The sequence below is a fragment of the Phoca vitulina genome, unplaced genomic scaffold (genome assembly GCF_004348235.1).
Source record: "Phoca vitulina isolate PV1807 unplaced genomic scaffold, GSC_HSeal_1.0 scaffold8, whole genome shotgun sequence".
NCBI classification, from domain to species: domain Eukaryota; kingdom Metazoa; phylum Chordata; class Mammalia; order Carnivora; family Phocidae; genus Phoca; species Phoca vitulina.
Window position 1 is genome coordinate 43368282 of NW_022589711.1, and position 19921 is coordinate 43388202.

General features: G+C 36.9%; 1 protein-coding gene across 1 annotated transcript in view; it reads right to left on the minus strand.

Moving 5' to 3' along the window:
- Positions 1 to 2648: 2648 nt before the first annotated feature.
- POLQ (DNA polymerase theta) overlaps positions 2649 to 19921 on the minus strand; it is a 126132-nt gene continuing 108859 nt past the window's right edge. The window contains exons 27-30 of the mRNA XM_032406649.1: positions 18445 to 18569; positions 6538 to 6691; positions 5376 to 5491; positions 2649 to 4931 (exon numbers count right to left, since the gene is read on the minus strand). Coding sequence (XP_032262540.1) covers positions 4818 to 4931; positions 5376 to 5491; positions 6538 to 6691; positions 18445 to 18569 — 509 coding nt within the window. The 3' untranslated portion in view covers positions 2649 to 4817. The remainder of the gene's footprint in view (positions 4932 to 5375; positions 5492 to 6537; positions 6692 to 18444; positions 18570 to 19921) is intronic.

The following is a 19921-nucleotide window of genomic DNA, read 5'->3' on the forward strand; positions in this document are numbered from 1 at the left end:
TCTGTGCTACCCAGAGCCATCTATACCTTCAACGCCATCCCGATCAAAATTCCAATGACATTTTTCAAAGTGCTGGAACAAACAATTCTAAAATTTGTATGGAATCAGAAAAGACCCCGAATTGCCTAGGAAATGTTGAAAAAGAAAAACAGCTGGGGGCATCACGTTGCCCGATTTCAAGCTATATTACAAAGCAGTGATCACCAAGACACCATGGTACTGGCACAAAAACAGACATATAGACCAATGGAACAAAATAGAGAGCCCAGATAAAGACCCTCAACTCTAGGATCAAATAATCTTTGACAAAACAAGAAAAAACATGCAATGGAAAAAAGACAGTCTCTTCAATAAATGGTGCTGGGAAAATTGGACAGCCACATGCAGAAGAATGAAACTCGACCATTCTCTAACACCATACCCAAAGATAAACTCAAAATGGATGAAAGACCTCAATGTGAGACAGGAATCCATCAAAATCCTAGAGAACATAGGCAGTAACCTCTTTGACATCGGCCACAGCAACTTCTTTCAAGATACCTATCCAAAGCCTAGTGAAACAAAAGCAAAAATGAACTTTTGGGACTTCATCAAGATAAAAAGCTTCTGCACAGCAACGGAAACAGTCAACAAAACAAAGAGGCAACCCACAGAATGGGAGAAGATATCTGCAAATGACACTACAGACAAAGGGCTGATATCCAAGATCTATAAAGAACTTTTCATACTCAACACCCAAAAAACAAATAATCAAGTCAAAAAGTGGGCAGAAGACATGAACAGACACTTCTCCAAATTAGACATACAAATGACTAACAGACACATGAAAATATGTTCATCATCATTAGCCATCAGGGAAATACAAATCAAAACCACATTGAGATACCACCTTACACCAGTTAGAATGGCAAAAATTGACAAGGCAAGAAACAACAAATGTTGGAGAGGTTGTGGAGAAAGGGGAACCTTCCTCTTACACTGTTGGTGGGAATGCAAGTTGGTACAGCCACTTTGGAAAACAGTGTGGAGGTGCCTCAAAAAATTAAAAATAGAGCTACCCTATGATCCAGGATTGCACTCCTGGGTATTTACCCCAAAGACACAGATGTAGTGAAAAGAAGGGCCATATGCACCCCAATGTTCATAGCAGCAATGTCTGCAATAGCCAAACTGTGGAAAGAGCCGAGATGCCCTTCAACAGATGAATGGATAAAGAAGATGTGGTCCATATATACAATGGAATATTACTCAGCCATCAGAAAGGATGAATACCCAACTTTTACATCAACATGGATGGGACTGGAGGAGATTATTCTAAGTGAAATAAGTCAAACAGAGAAAGTCAATTACCATATGGTTTCACTTATTTGTGGAACATAAGGAATAGCATGGAGGACATTAGGAGAAGGAAGGGGAAAATGCAGGGGCGGGGGAATCTGAGGGCGACACGAACCATGAGAGACTATGGACTCCGAGAAACAAACAGAGTTTTAGAGGGGAGGGGGTTGGGAGGATGGGTTAGCCTGGTGATGGGTATTAAGGAGGGCACGTCCTGCATGGAGCACTGGGTGTTATACGAAAACAATGAATCATGGAACACTACATCAAAAACTAATGATGTATTGTATGGTGACTAACATAATAAAATTAAATTAAAAAAATTAACAAGTAAAAAAAAATCCACAAAAACCCCCAATTAATCAAATTAAAAAATGGGTAGAAGATATGAATAGACATTTTTCCAAAAAAGATACACAAATGGCCAACAGGTACATGAAAAGATGCACAACATCATTAATCATCAGGGAAATGCAAATCAAAACCTCACACCCATTAGAATGGCTATCATCAAAAAGACAAGAAATAACAAGTGTTGGCTAGAATATGGAGACGGGAACTCTTGTGCCCTGTTGGTGGGAATGCAAACTGGTGCAACCACTGCGGAAAATAGTACAAAGGTTTCTCAAAAAATTAAGAATAGGACTACCATATGATCTAGTAATTCCACTTCTGGGTATTTAACTGAAGGAAACGGGAACACTTATCAAAGAGGTATCTGTGCCCCCCTATTAACATCATTTACAATAGCCAAGACATGCAAACAACCTACATGTCCATTGGTGGATGAATACATAAAGAAATTGTGGACTATATATTCAACACAATATTATTTAGCCATAAAAAAGAGGAAATTCTACCATTTGAGACAATATGGATGGACCTTGAGGGCAATATGCTAAGTGAAATAAGTCTGACAGAGAAAGCCAAATATTTTATGATCTCACTTATATGTGGAATCTTTAAAAAACAAACTCATAGAAAAAGATATCAGATATGTGGTTACCAGAGGCAGAAGGTAGGGGAAGGGGAGAACTAGAGGAAGATGGTCAAGAGGTACAGACCTCCAGTTACAAGATAACTAAGCACTGGGGATGTGATGTACAACATGATGACTATAGCTAAAACTACTGGATTGTATATTTGAAAGTTGCCAAGAGAATAAATTCTAAAAGTTCTCATCACAAGGAAAAAACCTTTTCTTTTTTTTTTGGTATCCAAATGAGGTGATGGATGTTAACTTATTTTGATAATCATTTCACAATATATGTAAGTCATTATGCTGTACACCTTTAAACTTACACAGTTCTATGTATCAATTATATCTCAATAAAATGGAAAACAAACAACACTGATTATTATCTTACAGTTTTGGTGGTCAGCAGTCTGATATAGTCTTATTGGGGTGAAAACAAGGTGTTGGCAGGGCTGCGTCCTTTCTGGAGGTTGTAGGGGAGAATCCACTTCTATTCCATTGCCTTTTCCAGCTTCCAGAGACTGCCTGCATTCCTTGGCTGATGGCCCCTTCCTCCATCTTTAAAGTCAGCAGTGCAACATCTTCGAATCTCAATCTATTTCCATCTTCACCATCCTCCTCTGATTCTGACCATCTGTCTTCCCCTTATAAGGACCAATGTGTTTATATTGGAACCTAGGTAATTTTCCCATTTCAAGATCTCTACCTTAATGACCTCAGCAATGTCCCTTTTAACATTTACTATAACATGGTCGCAGGTTTGGGAGATTAGAATGGGGATGGGGGGGGCATTATTCTGTTTACCACAGTGCTCATTAGTATTTACATAATGATTTGTGGACTGAAGAACTACCAGTAAAGTCTGAACTTGATGCAATTACTCAGTTAATATACCCTGGGAACTGAAATTTCAATTGTGTGATTAGGGGCACTAGTGTTATTTAAGAAAACCATGGTAACTGGAATTTGTGCCTAACTGAACCATGCATAGCAAGGGCTGCCTGTTTGTTTTAAATCCAGCTTGTAGTGGGTGGGTAAGTCGAAAGGATGAGAGGATGCATGGGACTACACATCCAGAGCCACTGCTGCAGAAAATCAGGTGGAAATGACCTATGTGTCTGCACTTATGTTTAGAGAAAACTCACAAGTAAACAGAATGAGCCTTCTCTTGTGCTGGATCTCTAGGCCACCTGAATACTGACAGCACTACAGCTTTTCTCTCTGAGAAACATGGTACGGGTGAATATGGAAAAAACTCAAGAAATAATGATATAACTTCCCTCTCATCTGTGCCATCTTTTGCCCACTCCCTCTCACCCCCCAAAAAACATGTCTGAGGATTTCGTGCACTAATATGCAACTACTAATAGTGTATTACACTTTGTTTATAAAGTGACTGTCTTTTTAAACATTTCTGGTTAATAAACATAAAAGAACTCTTCTGATAACTGATTAAGAATATAAGAAACATTTCCTATGTGCATAGACATTGTTGAACCAACTCAACAATGCAAACCCTAGAATAACTAGGAACACATATTTCTGATACTCTTAGATGAAACACAATTTAAAAAACTGAACTGCTGATATAAAGTTTCTCATAAATTCATTTTATTTCAACAGCAAAAAAGTCAGTAATACACCTTTGACTGGAATTATAAAATATTATCTCTTTAGCGTGGGTATTCCCACCATGCCACAAACACAGAAAGGGGCACTAAGAGATGGACACGGGAGTGTCTTCCTTCTTTGGCATTATCATATTAAACTGCAGCATAAACATCTGATCTTACAGAACAGGATACCTCATGAAGAGGTGTAGCTTATTTTATAATACCTCAGTATTGCAAATACATTCACTGTATGAATTGAGGAGGGAAAAGGAGAAGAAACACCATTTCATGAAAATCCATTCTTAGATGACATCCATAATAAGTCTACCACTTTACAGAATTCAGAATTTATTAGCCAGTGCTGCTTACAAAGACTACTCCAGTAGTCTTAAATTGATACTGGAGAAAAAAATCACACACAATGCCTAACCGTGGTAGTGTATGAGAAACCAAAGCTCTATCTGCCCATGGCTCCTGCTGGGGTCTGCATCACAAGAGTCCAAATCCTGGACAGGGCTGGAAATGCCCCTGAGCCAGCAGTTCCACGGTCTTCATGCTTCAGACAGATGAGACCCAAAGTGCTAAGTGCATACATCAATCACATGTTCTGAACATGTTTAGAGCCATAAAGAGCTGTAAAAGGCGATTTCATACATACTCTTTGAGGGTGAATATAATCACTAAACTTGATATTTTGTCTCAAAAAGAGTTTCTTTACACTACAAAGAATAAAGTCTGGATATACAGTTTGAAACTCTCACTAACATTACTATTCCACATCCATCAAGACTTGAGAGCTGGTCTTCCTGAAATACGTGAAAGGGTAATCTCTCTTCCATGTGGTTGTACCTACACCAGGCTTCCCCACAAGGACTTAGTCAGCCGTACAATTACACATCAAAGTCCTTCAGCTCTCCCCAGCTCGCACCTATTTTCACTTTCACTTTCAGTTTCACAGAAAGTTCTATGGCACTTTCCATTTCATTCTTAACAATCTGAGCTACCTGCAAAAAAAAAAAAAAAAGAGGTTAACAAACTCTCTTCTGAATCAAAGAATGGTTCCCAACCCACCCACTGAGGTGATAAGCCAGACTGGAGCTCTTCACCTCATGGTGCTTAAAACTCAAAATTCGAAAAGAGTCAGGCATCCCAAACTGGTCTGCACTGATGAGCAGGAGCTCTGCCAGTTTCAGTGAGAATGCTCAGTTTTTAAACCCTCAGGGCAAGACTCTCATCTAACTTCTCCCAAACAAAAACAGCCCTGCATCAAAAGTTTCTTTAAAAATGAGTATGAAACTGAACACTCTTAGCTCTTTCTCTACCCTTATGGACTCAACATTTGTATAGCCATCTGGGAATGGGAAAGGGTTCCAGAAATCTCATACATCTTAACTTGACCTACAGCATCTTAGCGTTCTATGAAATGGACACAAACACTGCAAAAATACCTGAACAACATCCTCTTCTGCCACTTCATATAAGAGCTCATCATGGAGTTGAAGGATGAAGAAGCCTCCTCTGATTGGGGAGAACATCCCTTGCAGTTTTCTCTTTGGTAACAATCCTACCCCATGAAAGAAGTAGGAAAACTGATCAGCATATCACCGTGCCATAGAAGAATAGTATTTTTAGGGATTTTGAGAAACTCTGGGGAATTTTAATTAAGAGATTAAAACACATAAGATTTAGAACTATTAGGAAAATATCTACTTGCTGACTTCCCACCTATCAGGTAAACTCAAAACTCTACCAACTTCCTCCCAGAAAGGAGGAATGTAACAAAGAAGTCAGTAAATGGAGTTTGAAGAACTCTGCTCCAAAAGACGTCTACCTTATTTCTTATAAGCAACCAACATCTTCACTTTCCATGGCACCCTCACTACCAACTTCTCTGTGTAATAGCACCAGAGTAGTATGGGGCCTGATCCCTGCCCCAGGAGAGTGAGCTGGTATTGTCGTTAGGCAGTGTTTATAAGTCAAATTACTTTCATAATAACACTCAGAGGTGATTTTCCTTTTTCAGTCTCATTCTCTCCAAAGTGCACAGCAAAGTAACCAACTATCCTGAGTTAGCACTAAAAGTCCCATATCCTGGGAATCCCATCAGTCCCCCACAAACTGGGACATTTATCACCAAAGACTGTATAAGAGGGTTTTCCAGAGGTTACAGGACAGGTGAGATTGCAACAAACTGGATGCAGAAATATATAAGAGAATCCAAATATCTTTTCTTAAGTCATACATTAAAGAGACTTGCAGAAATGTAAACTAAAACCACTCATCACCAACTTTTTCTTGTTCTAAAAGATGTAGTTGTTTTTAAGAAAATATGTTACTTTGCTGACATACTGTGAGTTTATTATTATTTTCAGATGTTAATACATGTTTTTGAATTCCCTGTTTAAATTTCTAATATGGTAAATATTAGTATATATAACCCACATAAACAAAAGTTCTTTGGGACCCTTAGTAATTCTGAGAATGTAAAGACATCATGAGACCAAAACGTTTGAAAACTGCTGAGAAATAATATATAAAATGCTTCCCTTTTTCTTTTCTGATACAATTAATCTCACTACATTATAGCAGGGTCCTCATTTATGAACAAACCTGTTCTGTCACTTTGGAGCATACTCTCCCGATGACCATGGGACTTGAAGGTTGAGTGGAAGGTCTCTAATTGCTTCTGAATGTTAACTGTGGCTATTTTGACAATATCAGCTGCCGAACCTTGGACTGTTGTGTTGATGGCCTGACGCTCAGCCTTCGAAAAACAATAACAAGGGCTCCATCAGATACACCTACATGGTTTCATACCTGCTTTTAGTGTCCACAGATCAGTGCTCACATCTGTAACCAGACTGGAAATCTGGACCAAGATGTGACCCAGGACATCAACTATTAAGCTGTATCCTAAGAATAACAATTAGAATGATCCAGGGCTCTAGATTCTGGGCCATCATCCACATGAGAACAGTCTAAATAGAAGAAGGTCAGATTGCTTCAGTTTAGAAATCTTCAACATCCTGGAATCAAAAACTATATTACACTTAAAATGTATTTAGTAGCTCAAAATTATTTCATAAACATATATCATCAATGTTCTAGTTGTTCTAAACTTCACTCTAAAAGAGCTATTCCTTAAAATACAATTCCTTTTAATCCTAAATAGATATAAGTAGAATATCATTCTTTGTGATGTGAGATAGAATGTTCCAAGCATATTCTCCCTATCAGTGGCTTCTGGTCTTATGTAGAGTTTGGCCCCAGAGCATCTGGAGCCCTCTGGTACGAATCAGAGCTTTTTTATGGGCTGCTGGGGCCAATCACTAGCTGCTAGTAAAAATGCAGACCCTAGATTCCTAGGTATTAAGTTAGCACTTCCCCGAAACTACTGCTGCCATGAACTTCTTGGCAGGCAACCATAGCTGCTAAAAGTGATCATCCTAAAGCAGCAAGGATGGGCATCTGGGTTAACATTCAAGGTATAACCTATCCATGAATACCATATCTACTGTCCCAAAAGGTCTCAGAAAATGGGAAGGGTCTGCACACTGGAAGGATCTATGTAACTTGAGCCTAGTTCCATGTCACCTGGGCTACAACCAACTCCTAGTATAGTAAATACTTCTTAAAGAGATAGACTTTCCTTTTTTTTTTTTTTATTGTTTTGTCAGATGCTGATGAATCCACTCTAAACTCATTCAGTTGTCACTGTTTAAAGAGTGACTGAATTTCAGAGTTCTACCAACTCCTCTCCTTGAAACCATAGGCCTCTTTGTAGTGGACTGTGTTATTGTTGCTCTTACTTGCTGCCCCACCCACTGCCACGTGATTTCAAGTGTTACTCACCCGAAAAGATTGACCTTGACTTGCTTTGGTGAGTGAAATGTGAATAAAATTGACATACAGCCCCATCTACGGCATTTTAAGAGCTATCCAACATTGTCACACATACAAAAAAGCTTATCCCAGACAGACTTTTCTTTCCTTCTGAATTCCAGAATGAAGAAAATAAGGAACAGAGCCACAGTCAACCCAGAGCCAAACTCTAACATGAATTAAAAATAAAGTTTCTTATTATAAGCCATTGAAATTTTGGGATGTTTTTTACTGTGACATAAGCAAGCATAAAAATAAAACTAAGATATATACTTAACCCTCATCATATTGTATTTCCCTGATTCTCTTCCAAAATAAAAAAACTTGGCAGTCTTTGGGCTTCGTGTCTTACAACCTCTGTCCCTTAATGACCAGGGCTTTGGCCTTTGCTTTTTTCTTTCTTTCCTTCCTTTCCTTTCCTTCCTTCTTTTTTTTTTTAGGGCTTTTTCATGTACATAAAAAACATAGGTTTCTGGTAATGGGAGATTAGGCCATTAGGACCAACCCTCCGACTGATAACAATGGGAAAAGCTGGATAGAGAATGAATCAGATGGTTTGAATCAGATGGTTAAAAAGGAAATGGGAAATTATAGAACCTAGAGAGCTACGAGAGAAAGAAAACCAAGGAGGTGACCCTGGCATTAGAGGCCACATTTCTCCCAAAGAAATCAATAGATTCCAGAAGATGCAGCTGAGAGAACCTCTGAGCAGAGCTTGATGGTTTTGAGGGGTCTGGGGAACAAACAGGGGGGCAAGAAGTAGAAGGAGCACTAGTAAACCATCAAGTTGCCACCCCAAAACTAACACCCTAGGAAAAAAGATAAATTAGAAATAGTCTGGTCGTAACATCTTTGCTTTGAATCATTTCTATTCCTGAAATTGGATCAAAGTCATCCTAGATTGTTGGTCATTCTAGTCTCCTGCCAAAAGCAAATGTAAATCTTCTGAACAAAGGTAACATTATCATACAAGCTTCAAATTATACCCACAATCATTCATAAACAACATGTGACACTCAATAAAAAATTACCAGGACAGCAAAGAGTTGAGACAATATATACTGTTTTTGTAGAAAACTAAGAAAAACAAAGGACAATAGGAAAAGACTACAGGGATACAAGTTTGAGATTTATTAGACTATAAACTCTGATCAAATTTATTAGACTGTAAAATAAAGTTTAATATATTCAAGAATATAAAAGACAAAATTGAATATTTCAGCAGAGGACCAAATACCCATAAAATAAGAGCAAAATGGAAACTCAAGAACTGAAAAATAAAAATAACTTATTACAGCTTTGAAGTATATCTTGAAATCTGGGACTGTGATACCTCCAGCTTGGTTCTTCTTTTTTTCAAGATTGTTTTAGCTATTCGGGGTCTTTTGTGGTTCCAAACAAATTTTAGGATATTTATTCTAGTTCTGTGAAAAATGCTGTTGGTATTTTGATAGGGATTGCATTAATCTGTAGATTGCTTTGAGTAGTATGGACATTTTAACATTTGTTCTTGTAATCATGAGAATGGAATATCTTTCCATTGTTTGTGTCATCTTCAATTTCTTTCATCAACATTTTATAGTTTTCAAAGTACAGGTATTTCACCTCCTTGGTTTAGTTTATTTTTAGGTATTTTATTATTCTTGGTGCAGTTGTAAATGGGATCATTTTCTTAATTTCTCTTTGTGCTACTTTATTATTAGTGTATAAAAATGCAACAGATTTCTGTATATTAGTTTTGTATCTTGTCACCTCACTGAATTCATTTATCAGTTCTAGTAGTTTTTTTGGTGGGGTCTTACAGTTTTCTATATATAGTATCATGTCATCTGCAAGTAGTGAAAGTTTTACATTTTTCTTACCAATTTGGATGCCTTTTATTTCTTTTTCTTGTCTGATTGCTGTGGCTAGGACTTCCAGTACTATGTTGAATAAAAGTGGTAAGAGTGGACATCCTTGTCTTGTTCCTGATCTTAGAGGAAAATCTCTCAGTTTTTCACCATTGAGTATGATGCTAGCTGTGGGTTTTTTCACATATGGTCTTTATTATGTTCAGGTATGTTCCCTCTAAACCCACTTTGTTTAGAGTGGTTTTTGTTTTTTTTTTGAATGGACGTTGTATTTTGTCAAAAAGACAAGAAATAATGTTGCTAAGGATGTGGACAAAAAGGAACCCTCATGCACTATTGGTGAGACTGCAAACTGGTGCAGCCACTGTGGAAAACAGTATGGAGATTCCTCAAAAAAATAAAAAATAGAATTACCATATGATCCAGTAATTCCACTACTGGGTATTTACCCAGTGAAAACAAAAACACTAATTCGAAAAGATATATGCACCCCTATGTTTAGGCAGCATTATTTACAATAGCCAACATATGGAAGCAATCCAACTGTCCATCCACAGATGAATGCATAAAGAACATGTGGTGTATTTATACAATGGAACATCACTCAACCATAAGAAAAGAATGAAATCTTGCCATTTGCAACAACATGGATGGACCTAGAGGGCATAATGCAAAATGAAATAAGTCAATCAGAGAAAGATAAATTCTATATGATTTCATTCATATGTAGAACTTAAGAAACAAATGAGTAAAGGAAAAAAAAGAACAAACTGGTGTTTGCCAGCCAGAGGGAAGGAGGGTGGGGGAATGAAATAAAAGGAATTAAGAGTACACTTATCTTGCTGAGCACTGAGAAATGTATAGAATTGTTGAATCATTATATTGTACACCTGAAACTAATATAACACTGTATATTAATTATACTCCAATTAAAAAAAGCATCACTTTGTGCCAGGAAAAAAATAGAACTTAAAGCACTTAAACAGTACCTTCTTTGTAGTTTGGTGTGTGTGTACAGTAGGGGATAGTATTGATATGGAGGGAACATAAAGAAACCTTCTGGAGTTCTGGAAAAGTTCTATATCATTTAGAACATAAAAGCTCAACAGTTGGGTTCAATAGCAAATTGAAGAGCAAAATCAGTAAACTGAAAGATATGTTAGAAGAAAGTATCCAGGGGGCATCTAGGTGGCTCAGTGGGTTAAGCATCTGCCTTTGGCTCAGGTCATGATCTCAGGGTCCTGGGATCAAGCCACGTGTCAGGCTCCCTGTTCAGCAGGGAGTCTGCTTCTCTCTCTTCCTCTGTCCCTAATGCTGGCTCTCTCTCTCTCAAATAAATAAATAAAATCTTTAAAAATAAAAAAAAATAAAAAGAAGAAAATATCCAGAATTAAGCAGGATGAAATATAAATGTGGAAAATAGCAAACAGAGGATATTAAACATGAGGATTTTTTTTAAAAAGGTTTAAAAATTTTATAATAAGACTCCCAGAGAGGAGAGAATGCAGTGAAGCAATAATTAAAGAAGAAATGACTAAGAATTTTCCAAAATCAACAAAAGATATCAAGCCACAGATTGAAAAAGTCCTAACACTCTTAAAGGATCAATTAAACATGCATATTCACAGAGAGGCACATAAATTGAAAACACATACATACTTAGGCATATCACAGAAAATCTGCTGGAAATGAGACAGAAAGAAAAATACTGTATGGAAAGCAACCTAGAGAAGAAAGGCAGATTACATGCAAAGAAGGGACAGTTAGACTAGGGGTGGGCAAACTACAGCCTTCAGGCCAAATCTAGGCTAGCTGCTGTTTCTGTAAATAAGGTTTTATTGGAACACAATCACACTCACTCATTTATGTATTGTCTATGACCGTGTTTGCACCACAAGAACAGAATTTAGCAGGTATGACAGAGACTCTATGCCCTACATGCAAATATACAAGTGAGCTTACTTTATCGGACACAGGCACTATTAAAAACCTAAAGGGGATTTTATTATCATCATGTTGCCTGTGAAGACCTTGTTTTTATAGACTGCCCCTGTAAATTTCTGTTCTATATCACTCTTGGGGTCTTTCTCCTTTTATAGAACCCCCCATAATATTTCTTGCAGGGCCGGCTTAGTGGTCACATATTCTTTCAGTTTCTGCCAGTCCTGGAAGCTCTGCATCTCTCCATCCATTCAAAATGACAGCCTTGCCAGATAAAGTATTCTTGGCTGCATGTTCTTCTCATTTAGTACTCTGACTATGTCTTGCCAGGCCTTTCTGGCTTGCTAGGTCTCTGTGGATAGGTCTGACATTATTCTGATGTTCCTGCCTCTGTATGTAAGGAATCTCTTCCCCCTAACCGCCCTTAAGATGGTTTCCTTGGTTCTAAGATTTGCGAGTTTTACTATTACATGCCAGGGTGTTGGCCTGTTTTCCTTGATCTTGGGAGGGGTCCTCTCTGCCTCTAGGACACTAATGTTTGTTTCATTCCCCAGATTAGGGAAGTTCTCAGCCACAATTTGCTCAAATATATCTTCTAGTCCTCTCTCTCTTCCCACCCCCCTCAGGGATCCCAATAATTCTGATATTGGAACTCTTCATGGTGTCACTTATTTCTCTGATTCTACTTTCATGGATTTTGAGTTGTTTTTCCCTGGCCTCCTCTTTTCCCTTCTTGTCTATTAATTGGTCTTCTAGATCACTAAATCGTTCTTCTGCCTCACTTACCCTAGCTGTTAGATTATCTAGATTAGATTGGATCTCATTGATAGCATTTTTAAGTTCTACCAATTCAGCTTTCATCCTGGAAGAATAAACATTATTGAAATGTCTATGCTACCCAGAGCCATCTATACCTTCAATGCCATCCCGGTCAAAATTCCAATGACATTTTTCAAAAGTGCTGGAACAAACAATCCTAAAATTTGTATGGAATCAGAAAAGACACCGAATCGCCAAGGAAATGTTGAAAAAGAAAAACAAAGCTGGGGCATCACTTTGCCCGATTTCAAGCTATATTACAAAGCAGTGATCACCAAGACACCATGGTACTGGCACAAAAACAGACATATAGACCAATGGAACAAAATAGAGAACCCAGATATGGACCCTCAACTCTGTGGTCAAATAATCTTCAACAAAGCAGGAAAAAATATACAATGGAAAAAAGGCAGTCTCTTCAATAAATGGTGCTGGGAAAATTGGACAGCCACATGCAGAAGAATGAAACTCGACCATTCTCTAACACCATACCCAAAGATAAACTCAAAATGGATGAAAGACCTCAATGTGAGACAGGAATCCATCAAAATCCTAGAGGAGAACATAGGCAGTAACCTCTTCGACATTGGCCACAGCAACTTCTTCAAGATACCTCTCCAAAGGCTAGTGAAACAAAAGCAAAAATGAACTTTTGGGACTTCATCAAGATAAAAAGCTTTTGCACAGCAACGGAAACAGTCAACAAAACAAAGAGGCAACCCACAGAATGGGAGAAGATATTTGCAAATGACACTTGGCTGATATCCAAGATCTATAAAGAACTTTTCATACTCAACACCCAAAAAACAAATAATCAAGTCAAAAAGTGGGCAGAAGACATGAACAGACACTTCTCCAAATTAGACATACAAATGACTAACAGACACATGAAAATATGTTCATCATCATTAGCCATCAGGGAAATACAAATCAAAACCACATTGAGATACCACCTTATACCAGTTAGAATGGCAAAAATTGACAAGGCAAGAAACAACAAATGTTGGAGAGGTTGTGGAGAAAGGGGAACCCTCTTACACTGTTGGTGGGAATGCAAGTTGGTACAGTCACTTTGGAAAACAGTGTGGAGGTGCCTCAAAAAATTAAAAATAGAGCTACCCTATGATCCAGCAATTGCACTCCCGGATATTTACCCCAAAGATACAGATGTAGTGAAAAGAAGGGCCATATGCACCCCAATGTTCATAGCAGCAATGTCCGCAATAGCCAAACTGTGGAAAGAGCCGAGATGCCCTTCAACAGATGAATGGATAAAGAAGATGTGGTCCATACATACAATGGAATATTACTCAGCCATCAGAAAGGATGAATACCCAACTTTTACATCAACATGGATGGGACTGGAGGAGATTATTCTAAGTGAAATAAGTCAAGCAGAGGAAGTCAATTACCATATGGTTTCACTTATTTGTGGAACATAAGGAATAGCATGGAGGACATTAGGAGAAGGAAGGGAAAAATGAAGGGGAATCAGAGGGAGAGATGAACCATGAGAGGCTATGGACTCTGAGAAACAGACTAAGGGTTTTAGAGGGGACGGGGGTGGGGAGATGGGTTAGCCCAGTGATGGGTATTAAGGAGGGCATGTCCTGCATGGAGCACTGGGTGTTATACGAAAACAATGAATCGTGGATCACTACTTCAAAAACTAATGATGTATTGTATGGTGACTAACATAACATAATAAAAAAAATTTTTAAAAATCATATTAAAAAAACCTATAAGGGGAGTTCTACTTAGTAATAAATGTTTAAAATTTCCCTATGAGATCAGAAAAGAGGCAAAGATGCTCACTATCACTACTTATATTGAACAATGCCCTAGCTGGTAAGTCAAGGAAAAGTAATAAAAGGAATAAAGTTTGGAAAGGTAGTTATAAAACTACTTTACAGATGATAATTGTGAAGATAGAATATCTAGAAGTATCTACAGATAAATTTTTGGGATTAGTAAGTAATATTTGCAAGGCTTCTAGACAAAAGAAAAATAAAAACAATTACATTTCTACGTGCCAGCAGCAAAGGGTTAGAAAATGTAAAAGAAGGAAAAGAATAAAAAAAGATACCATTTGCAACAGCATCAAAATTTTTCAAATACCTAGCTATAAATCTAATAAAAAACATATATGATCTCTTCCCCAAAATTATACATTAAGAGAATTTAAGAACTACAGACCTAAATAAATGGACAGATACATCATGTTCATGGATTGGAAAACTCAAGTGTATAAATATGTCCATTAATCCCATCTTGATCTATGAATTCAAGGCAATCTCAAAAAAATCCCAACAGGATTTTGTGTTTGTGTAGAAACTCACGAGCTGCTTCTACAACTTATACGGAAATGCAAAGAACCAAGAATAGGGAAATATTCCTGAAAAACAAACAAAAGAACAAGGTAAGAAGACTTACTTTACCATATATCAAGACATCTTACAAAGCTGCATCACGAAGGCAGTGTGGCACTGTCTAAAGGATGAACAAATACAACAGACAAAAATAATGTGCCCAAAAACAGACACATCCATATTTGGAAATATAATCTGTGGCAAAGGTTGCACTGAAAAGTAGAGGCGGGAAAGCTCAGTCTTTTCAATAGTTAGGGACAATTGTATATCCTTGAGTGGGGAGGTGGAAAGACCTTGACTCTCAGTCTCTCAAAATACATAAAAACCAATTCCTGGTTGATTGTAGATATAAATGTATATGGCAAAACAAAAAGCTACTAGAGAATATTTTCTTGACATTGGGGTAGAGAAAACTTTGTTAAACAGATCAAGGAAAATACTACAATAATACAAAAGACTGATAAATCCACATAAGCAAAGGGCTCATATCTGGAATATATAAAGGACTCTCATAAATCAGTTAAAAAACAGACAACTCAAAAAAAAAAAAAAAAAAAAAGACAAAAGATTTAAATAGACCCTCCACAAAAGAAGATATCCAAATGGTCAATAAACAAAAAAGGAGCTCAACATCACTAGTCATCAGGGAAAGGCAAATTAAAATCACAGTGAGGTTACCAGAATGGCTACAATTAAAAGGACCAATGATATCAAGCAATGGCAAGAATGTAGATAAACAGAGCTGATGGCAATGTTAACTGGGATAACCACTCTGTAAAACTATTAGGCAGTATATACTAAAGGTATAAATGTGCTTATTCTATGACTCACCAATTCCACTCTAAAGGTAATGAAGTTGGATGCATATGTTCACCAAAAGACACATACAAGAATGTTCATAGCAGCTTTATTAATGATAGCTAAAAACTGGAAATAGTCAAAATGTCTGCCAACATTAGAACAGATAAATAAATTGTTGGTATGTCCCCACAATGTCAGCTAAATAAAGACATGAACTACAGCTGCACATGACACTAATGAATCTCACAGACCTATATCTGAGTGAAAAAAGTCAGACGCAAGAGTACATATGGTATGATTGCACTTAAATAAAATTCAAGTTCATACAAAACTAACCTATAGTTTTTTATGTGTGCTGGGGTTGGAAGTGGACAGTATTGATTTGGAGGGACTATAAAGAAGCCTTCTAGGTGCTGGAAAAATTCTATATCATGACCGGGATTGTGGTTATATGGGTATACACATGTAAAACTTCCAGCTTTATGCTTAAGATTTGTAGCCTTTATGGCACATGTTATTTCTCAATAAAAATTTTAAGAATAAACCAAATTAATTCCCTCTCCTCATGTAAAGTTACTGATAAGAATGAAAAGGCCAAACACAGTGTGGGAGAGAATATTTTCCAAACATGTAATCAATAATGAGCTCCTACATATAAAAAAAAGACAGGGGGGCCTGGGTGGCTCAGTTGGGTAAGTGTCTACCTTCAGCTCAGGTCATGATCCCGGAGTCCTGGGATAGAGCCCTGCATCCAACTCCCTGCTCGGGAGTCTGCTTCTCCCTCTCCCTCTGCTTCTCCCCCCCACTTGTGCTCTCTCTCTCTCTCTCTCAAATAAATAAACTCTTTAAAAAGAAAAGGACAACAACAAAAGATGAACAAGAAAGCTTGAAAAAGCACTTTCCCAAGAAAAAATAACTAATGGCTATTAAATATTTGTTAAGTTGCTTTACCTCATTAGTATTCAAGGAAATGCAAAAGAAAACTAACAAGATACTACTTTAAACCTACCAGAATAGCTAAAATTATATCATCTTAATAGCAAATGTTGGCAAGGATGCAGAGCAAAGAGAACTTGCACACACTTCTGATAAGAGTGCTACAACCACCATAAGAAACCATTTGTCTTTATCTACTAAAACTGAAGAAGCAGCAATTCTATGACTAGGTCTTTACTGAACATAAATGGAAACATATGTGCACCAAGGACCTTGGACAAGAATTTTCAAACCAGCAAGATTCATAATAACCCCAGACTGGAAACCTAAATGCCCATCAGTGGAAAAATGGATAAACTGTGATATATTCACATAATAGAATACACTATAATATAGTAAAACAGCTACTCCAAATGAAACACGAATGACTTAACTATGCAATTTTGAGTGAAAGAAGCTAGGGTCAAGAATATATACACATGATGTAGAAAGAGGTCAAAAATACATAAAACTATCGGCTTAGAAATGATGATAGCAATTATTTCTGGGAAGGCTGTACATGGTGATTAGGAACCATCAAGGTACTTTCTATTTGACTTGAGTGGTTACACAGGTGCAGCTCTGTGATAATTTACTGAAATTTACATTTGTTCCCTGTACTTTCCCTATGTATATTTTTCAATACAATAAAGGTTTAAACAAAAAGTCAAACCAAACCAAACCAAACCCAAAAATTAAATCTGCCTATGTTTATTCATAATTCAGAGGGTTGGAATTTTCTTTTTTTCTCAGCAAAAATATAATGAATCAGAACTTTGACTCCTAAGGATTTGGCATGAAAAGTCTTACTCTCACATCTTTAGGTGCAAAATTAATTAATTTTCAAAAACTTACATGGTTCATTTATAATAACTCTATCTGCCATTTTTCATAATGTAAATCCCAAGAAATATAACTCCTGTTACATCAAGTCTAAATTTTTAAGCCTGCCATTAAAAGCCTTCCACTAGCTGGCTCCATCTAACCAGTAGAAAATTATCTACCCCTAAGTGACAACTCATTTAAAGATATGGTAAAAGCCTGATAAATACTTGATATCTGTATATATGGGAGGCTACAGAGTGAAGAAATAACAAAAATCCAACTATTCCTTCATGGTCCCTAAGAGCATTAGTGCTCTGAAGGTTTCTAGCTCCAGACAGAAGTTTAGCAGTATGGGACTGGGTATTTTCAATACATACCATGTGTAGTGAGCACTGACATGCAAAAGTATGGGAGAAGATAAAATACAAGCAGTTAAAATAGGAAGATGTGGACTATAATAGAAATTTAAATGTTCGGATGCATAGAATACTTTTGTGGATCCCAATGATTTCAGAGTTTTAATCATAATTTGAGCACTATCAACAAATACTTAAAATGGTGTTAAAAATAGCCTTTTTCAATATTTTGGATATCCTAATAACCTCTCTTGAGCCAGTGCTTTTAAAACAAATAAACCAGTAGAATGAACCAAAAATGAATGAACCACATTTAATGACTGGCTAATCTCTGAAAACATTGGTAATTTGGTGTGATATGACAAACTGGTATATGATATCTGAAACAAAGAACAATTAGCAAATGTAAGAATTAAATTTATAAATTATTAGCAAAACTAACAAGTAACTGGTTTACTGAAATAGAACATCTTTAAAGTATTTGAAGTATTATTAAGTGAACCCATATTTACATTAGTCTCCTAAGGACTGTGTTCAGCAAATACAGGCATGTGCCATTACTTCAAAGTCCTTAGTGAAACAGAAGATCCAATTAATAGGCTACTGATCCCTAAAAAGAAAGTTAGCAATGTTTAGTCTTTGTGGAAAAAGTATATGTCATTAAAATATTAAGTTAAAAATCCAGACATTTCAACATACGTGAGCTTTATGATAAGGGTTGTTGTCATTGATTCCTGGTAAATATCTACGCCTTCCCAAAATGGTCTGAACAAACCCGTCTCTTTTACAATTCTTCACTGTCTCTCTCATGAAATGATTAATCCCTACAAAGAAAATACAAAAACATTTACAACCAAAGTCCATTCCTAAGCTCATTCACTAGCTTCAATATAATGAAATATACCAACACCCTACCATGATTCTTCACACTATATCACATCATCAAAACTTTGCATATAAAGTTTCATTCACTTTTTGTAGACTCAGAAACAAAAGGGACTTTAGAAATGACATAATCTATCACCAACAAAAAATATGAAACTAAAGTCCAGAACAACAGAGGCACTAAAACCTAGGATCTTAAGGCAATTCCATGTTACTTTTCACAGGCTTCTTCTGTTCTTTGATTGTGTTAATCTTCTTTTACTTGGTCTTATCACTTCCAGGCTTAAAATATTCTAACAGCTCCTTGTTAGCATCTAAGCTATAATCTAAATAGGACCTAGTTGAAATTAATACATGAATAATAAATACTTCATTAGGAATATATACAACTCACTTTTTAAAATTTAAAAAGACTAGGTATAGTATACTATTCAAACACATTCATATTCCCTACACCAGCATGCATCCTTTGCAATATAGGTTCATTATTATGTCCTATAGATCTTCAGGGTGAGTCTGTTGTTCTAGGCAGGTCAATGTCTTCACTGCTTATTCCTGTCTCTGAGTTAGAGAGGTCTTCTCTATGGTATTTAAAACACAATCAAGTATAGAGACTGTGCTGATCTATCTTTATTCATATGTGCAATCTCTGCTTTCTCATCCTAAATAATAAACACTAACATCTCCTAACTAAAACCCCTCATTTGAGGATTTCCGTTGTGTGGCTGGCACAGGAGAGACATTTGAGGAGACTGTGGATGAAAGGAAAGGGAGAAAACTTCGCCAACTGAAGCTCTTGGTGATATTCAACCACCAGCATAAGAATTTCAGAAAGCAATAAGGCTCTCACCTTTTTCTGTTTAAGAATTACTGTGATATTGTTGAGTGAAGAGCAAAGAAAAGGATGAGATTGAAGAGGCCACATCTCTACAAATTCTCTTACCTGACTCCTGTCAGAGGCCCTCAAATATTCAGAGGTTGAAAGAACACCTTTAAAAATGCAAACAAAGGAAAGAGCGAGTGGGGGGGGGGGACCAGGAAACAGACTCTCAACTATAGAGAACAAACTGATGGTTACCAGAGGGGAGGTGAGTGGGGGATAGGTGAGACAGGTGAGGGAGTTAAAGTGGACACTGTGATGAGCACCAGGTAATGTATGGAAGTGTTGAATCACTGTATTGTACACCTGAAACTAATATTACACTGTCTGTTAAGTAACTGGAATTCACATAAAAACTTAAAAAAAAAATCAATCCTGAGGTATAGTTTACATACAGTAGATGGAACCCAC